The sequence below is a fragment of the Prunus dulcis genome, chromosome 2, assembly GCF_902201215.1.
Source record: "Prunus dulcis chromosome 2, ALMONDv2, whole genome shotgun sequence".
Classification (NCBI taxonomy): Eukaryota; Viridiplantae; Streptophyta; class Magnoliopsida; order Rosales; family Rosaceae; genus Prunus; species Prunus dulcis.
This window is the reverse complement of record NC_047651.1, coordinates 5,738,321-5,742,283: the sequence shown is the minus strand read 5'-3', so window position 1 is coordinate 5,742,283 and position 3,963 is coordinate 5,738,321. Positions and strand designations below refer to the sequence as shown.

Sequence of the window (3,963 nt, the reverse complement as noted above, 5' to 3'; positions counted from 1 at the left end):
GTGCCACTACCACCACCACTACCTCCACAAGTGCCTTCCCTACCACCACCACTACCACAACCACCAACTCCACCTTCATCACCACCACCACCTCCACTCCATCACAACCACTACTACCACATGATTAGTACATAACACTTTTAACGTCATGTCTATTTTAGTCATTATTCACAGTTACAATAATTTTATATTAAAATTTATCAAACGGTTTTGATACTGCTTTTGTACTAACAGCACTTTAAAAATATTGTTTCCAAACATGGAACTGCTTTTTTTATAGCTAATTATTTTCAAAGCACAACAGAAGCAACTTTTTAAAAAAATAACAGCAATCCCAAGGAGTTGCAAATATAAATTTTAAAAATTCATAACCGTCGGAGTTTTACTAGCACATATTATATGTAACACTGGATATATATCTACGTCAAAGAGACAAAAATATGCACCCAAGAGAAACTTGTACATTAAATTAAGGTAATGGATAGCCTAGCTCAGTTTCCATATCTATCTTGAACTCTTCTTCTGCCTTTGCCAAGTCTCTTTTCGCTGCCTCAAGATCAACTTCCGCAGCAGCGACGTAATCCCTTCGCCTCTTCATTTCATTCTCCCACATTTCCACATATTCTCTCAGTCTATCAACTCTTCCTGACCTTTTCTTCGTGACCAAAACCAATTGAACATGAGGCTCCAGCCAAGCCAAGTCAAATTTGAAGGTCTCAAGCTCCTCCCATAACAGTTGAAGGCGTTTACAAGCATCATGGGTCATATCCTTGGCCTTTGTAGTCTTCAGAAAACGCAAGAGTCGGCCCAAAGCTGTGAATGCACATTGAATAAACATACGACTTCTCTTCTTATGGCACTCCAGCAAGGAGGGATACGACGAACAAACTTCCTCTAGAAATGGAACCAAAGTTTTCTCTACTCGTCCTAAGCCCCTAAAATCGATAAGCTTCCCAGTTTCTTGGTCTTCTAAAATCTTAATTCCATTACGAACTGAAACTTTGACTTCAACAACACATGAATCATTGACAAGATACCCTTCATCATGATCACAAAGCTTACTTAGAAGAATGAATGATGTACAGCCCCAGCTACTAATATTTGCCTTAAATTTTTTCTCATTAACTGAATCTGTGAATGAAATGTGTCAAGGATCACAAAAACATTAACCAAGAATCAAAACAGATATATAACAAAGCAGTATGAATGATATAGGAAGCTCATTGAAGCAAACACATAATTAAGAAACATAACACAGGTAATAAAATATTATTCCGACTGAACTTAAAAGCCTAATTACATTATAGCTTTATTATCCAACATTTCACCTGCAGCCGGAGCATAGATGATAAGTACTTATAGTATAGAAAAAGTTAAACATAAAACAAAAATATAATGTTGGGCTAATGATCTTTAACTCCAGACACTCTTCCCTAAAGTACTAAGAAAAGAATAAACATGCCACAATTTTGAACAAAAACTCAAATTTGCTGATGCTAGAATTTCTCCATAAATGATTACGAAAATTAATTAGTTTCCTCTACAACTTAGGCGTGGCAGCTTAGAAACTAGTTGACATCATGTGCTTGCATATATAGGAACATACAATACAGGTGACATCACCAAAAACAATTAAGACAAGAGTCATATGCATGCCTGACCATCATGAGAAACAATGAGCTATGAACTAATAATAAATGATAATCATCATGAGTGATCAAGATGAATTACTTGGATGAGAAGCCAAGGATAGCTAAGACGTCAAGAATTACTTGGTTTGACTAACTGACTGTACAAAGAAAATAATTAATATGATCGTATAATTAATTCGAGTGACTTAACAGTTTTAACACAACCATTTTGTGGCGTAGTAATAGTAGTGTATATCTAGCTTGTAAGCCATTCGACCATCCAGATCATAACTAAACACTACTACGATTTACTATTTGCGCGACGGAAGTTTGCGCGACGAACAAAATTTCGTCTCGCAAAGAACACTTTTGCGACGCAAATTAACTTCCGTCGCGCAAAATACAGAAATCTAGCGCGACAAATAATTTCGTCGCGGATAGAAACTATGAGCGACGTAAAAAAATTGCGTCGCGCAAAGATGCAACTTCTACGCAAAATGGCGCCAAACTCTTGCGCGACGACAAGGAGCGTCGCGCATGAGTATATTGCGCGACACTTCAACTTATTCGTCGCGCAAAGATGGTCCGGAATTTGCCGCCTCTTATGGCGTTAAAAACATTTTGCGCGACGAGTGTTTTCGTCGCAAAAGACAACTTAGGGCGACGAAAACATAAACCGTCGCGTAAGAAAACGAGGGAACCTTAATTTTCACTACTACATTTTAACCTTTGCGCGACGAATAAAAAAACGTCGCGCAAAGTCTCATTTAGTCGCACTAACTTCACCGCGACAAAAAATTCAAAGATCGTGAAGAAAGCCTTTGCGCGACCAAGAAAACCACTTCGTCGCGCAACAATGTGCGACGTGTAAACCTTAGTTGCACCAAAGATATGGAGACGAAACAACTGTTCGTCGCATAAAATTTGCGCGACGAATATTATTCGGCGCACTTATATTTGCGCGACAAAAAAAATTCGTCCCGCAAAACTTGTTGCGGAGACGTCTGTTCGCCGCAAAAAAATTAGCGCGATGAGAAAGGTTTCGTCGCTCATTTGTTTGCGCGACAAAAACTTTGTCATCGCGCAAAACCTATTTGAGCGACGAATAGCCTTCGTCGCGCAAAACATGTTTGAGCGTCGGATACGTTTCGTCGCGCAAAACGTGTTTGCGAGACGCATGTATTCGTCGCGGAAGAATTAAAAGTAAAAAAAGTTGAATTTTTAATTTTTATTTTTGTTACTTTTGGGTTTGCGCGACGAAAAATTTGCCGTCGCGCAAAAATAATTTGACATTTTTTTTTTTTGTAATTTTTTTTTTTATTTTAAATAAAATTGGTTATTTTTTTATTGATTAAACAATGAAATTGCAATAAAAATAAATTAGAATAAAATTTTGTTATAAAATAAGATAAATGTATTACAAATAAAATAAATGTTTATGATGAAAATAAATACACTAATCAAATAATGAATCAAAATCAACCGTGTCGTCGTCAGGATGCGGCTCGGAGGTCTGGGCATTCATCGGGGCAGTGGTCTGATGGGGCTGCGCGGGATGGACGGGCGCGGAAGTCGGCGCATCAAAACGCGGGACTGGAATGCCGGACTGTACGAGGGCCTGCAGAATGACCGACATCTGGCTCCGAAGAGTGGCCATCTCTGACATCTGGCTCCGAAGAGTGGCCACCTCTGCTGTCAAAGCAGTGACCTGACTGCTTGACCACGCCGATGAACGAGGTCTAGGTTCCCTCCGCCGGGCATTCCCCATCCCTCGACAATATGTCCCCGGCCTCCTCCCGAGAGTCTGATCCAACGTCTCCGCCAAGATCTGAAATCCAGCATCCTGTGGAGGAGCCACAGACTCGATCGGAGTCTCGGGAGGAAGCTGGGAGGCGGACTCCTGAAGAACCAACTGGCTCCTCTCCACCATCGTCGTCTATTGAACATAACATAAAATATAAATAAAAACATGCATATAAATTGAATGCGTAACATAAGAATTAAAATTAAATAATACTTACATGAAGGGACTCGGCCAACTCATTCCCGGGTCGAACATAAACGCCACCAAAGACGTCGATCTCTGGGAACTTGGACCCCTCCTAAATTGAACAAAAGAAAAAAAATATTAGTATGAAAAAAATAAATTCATAAAAATGATATTAAAAATGAAATAAAAATTTTGTGATTATTACCCGACGCCGTGCATCCATCCTATACGAAAAGGGTCTGGAGCCCGAATGGTGGAGAAGGGTCTTCTTCTTCCTATTACCCTTATTCACTTGGGCTTTATTCTGTTATACAAAAATGAAACGAATTAGTTAAAATATAA

The 3,963-nt window shown here is 39.3% G+C and overlaps 1 protein-coding gene across 1 annotated transcript; it reads right to left on the bottom strand.

Moving 5' to 3' along the window:
* Positions 1-469: 469 nt before the first annotated feature.
* Positions 470-3,288, bottom strand: LOC117618000 (MATH domain and coiled-coil domain-containing protein At3g58260-like). Its single transcript, XM_034347636.1, has 3 exons — positions 3,115-3,288; positions 1,322-1,328; positions 470-1,131 (listed from the first exon to the last, which is right to left on the bottom strand). Exons 1-3 carry the CDS (start codon positions 3,286-3,288, stop codon positions 470-472), a joined length of 843 nt encoding a protein of 280 aa, XP_034203527.1.
* Between the last annotated feature and the right edge of the window lie 675 nt (positions 3,289-3,963).

What these genes read in the sequence shown, in the direction of transcription:
- LOC117618000 (XM_034347636.1), bottom strand. Translation starts at nt 3,288, where the DNA reads ATGGCCACTCTTCGGAGCCAGATGTCGGTCATTCTGCAGGCCCTCGTA.